At 46.5% G+C, this 572-nt stretch overlaps 1 protein-coding gene across 1 annotated transcript in view; it reads right to left on the bottom strand.

Moving 5' to 3' along the window:
- Nucleotides 1–32: 32 nt before the first annotated feature.
- The window catches only part of EMH_0080650 (uncharacterized protein), a gene marked incomplete at both ends in the record, with an annotated part of 1,700 nt that continues 1,160 nt past the window's right edge, over nt 33–572 (bottom strand). Inside the window, 2 exons of the mRNA XM_013500284.1 lie at nt 33–64; nt 320–351. Coding sequence (XP_013355738.1) covers nt 33–64; nt 320–351 — 64 coding nt within the window. The remainder of the gene's footprint in view (nt 65–319; nt 352–572) is intronic.

Below are 572 nucleotides of genomic sequence, written 5' to 3'. Positions count from 1 at the left end.
ATATATATATATATTATAAAGTAATAAAAGCCTCAGTAGGAGTTCTCAGGCACCAAGAGGCTTCCTACGCACACACACACACAACACAAACCCTAAACCCTAAACCCTAAACCCTAAACCCTAAACCCTAGAGGAGAGAACAAGGCAATGAATGCAGGGTTTGTTGCATGCGCTGCTTCTGCTAAACCCTAAACCCTAAACCGTAAACCCTAAACCCTAAACCCTTTATATCTTTGTCTTTTTCTCTAGACCCTGTCTGTGGATTCAATACAACGAGGGTTTAGGGTTTAGGGTTTAGGGTTTAGGGTTTGTGTTGTACCTGCAGCCTCTTGCTGCTGCTTCTCCTTTCCTCTGCACGCAAAACACAAAGACGCGCACCCAAGCCTCCTAAACCCTAAACCCTAAACCCTAAACCCTAAAACCCTAAACCCTAAAACCCTACTCCGAACCCCCTAAACCCTAAACCCTACTACCCCCCCCAAACCCTAAACCCTAAACCCTAAACCCTCTAAACCCTATCCCCCAAACCACCCCGCACCCCCCCGTAAACCCTCTAAATCCTGTATCACTCC

This window comes from Eimeria mitis, genomic scaffold (assembly GCF_000499745.2).
Source record: "Eimeria mitis Houghton genomic scaffold, Emh_scaff5229, whole genome shotgun sequence".
Classification (NCBI taxonomy): domain Eukaryota; phylum Apicomplexa; class Conoidasida; order Eucoccidiorida; family Eimeriidae; genus Eimeria; species Eimeria mitis.
The sequence above is the reverse complement of the archived record's forward strand: the minus strand, read 5'-3'. Positions and strand labels throughout refer to the sequence as shown.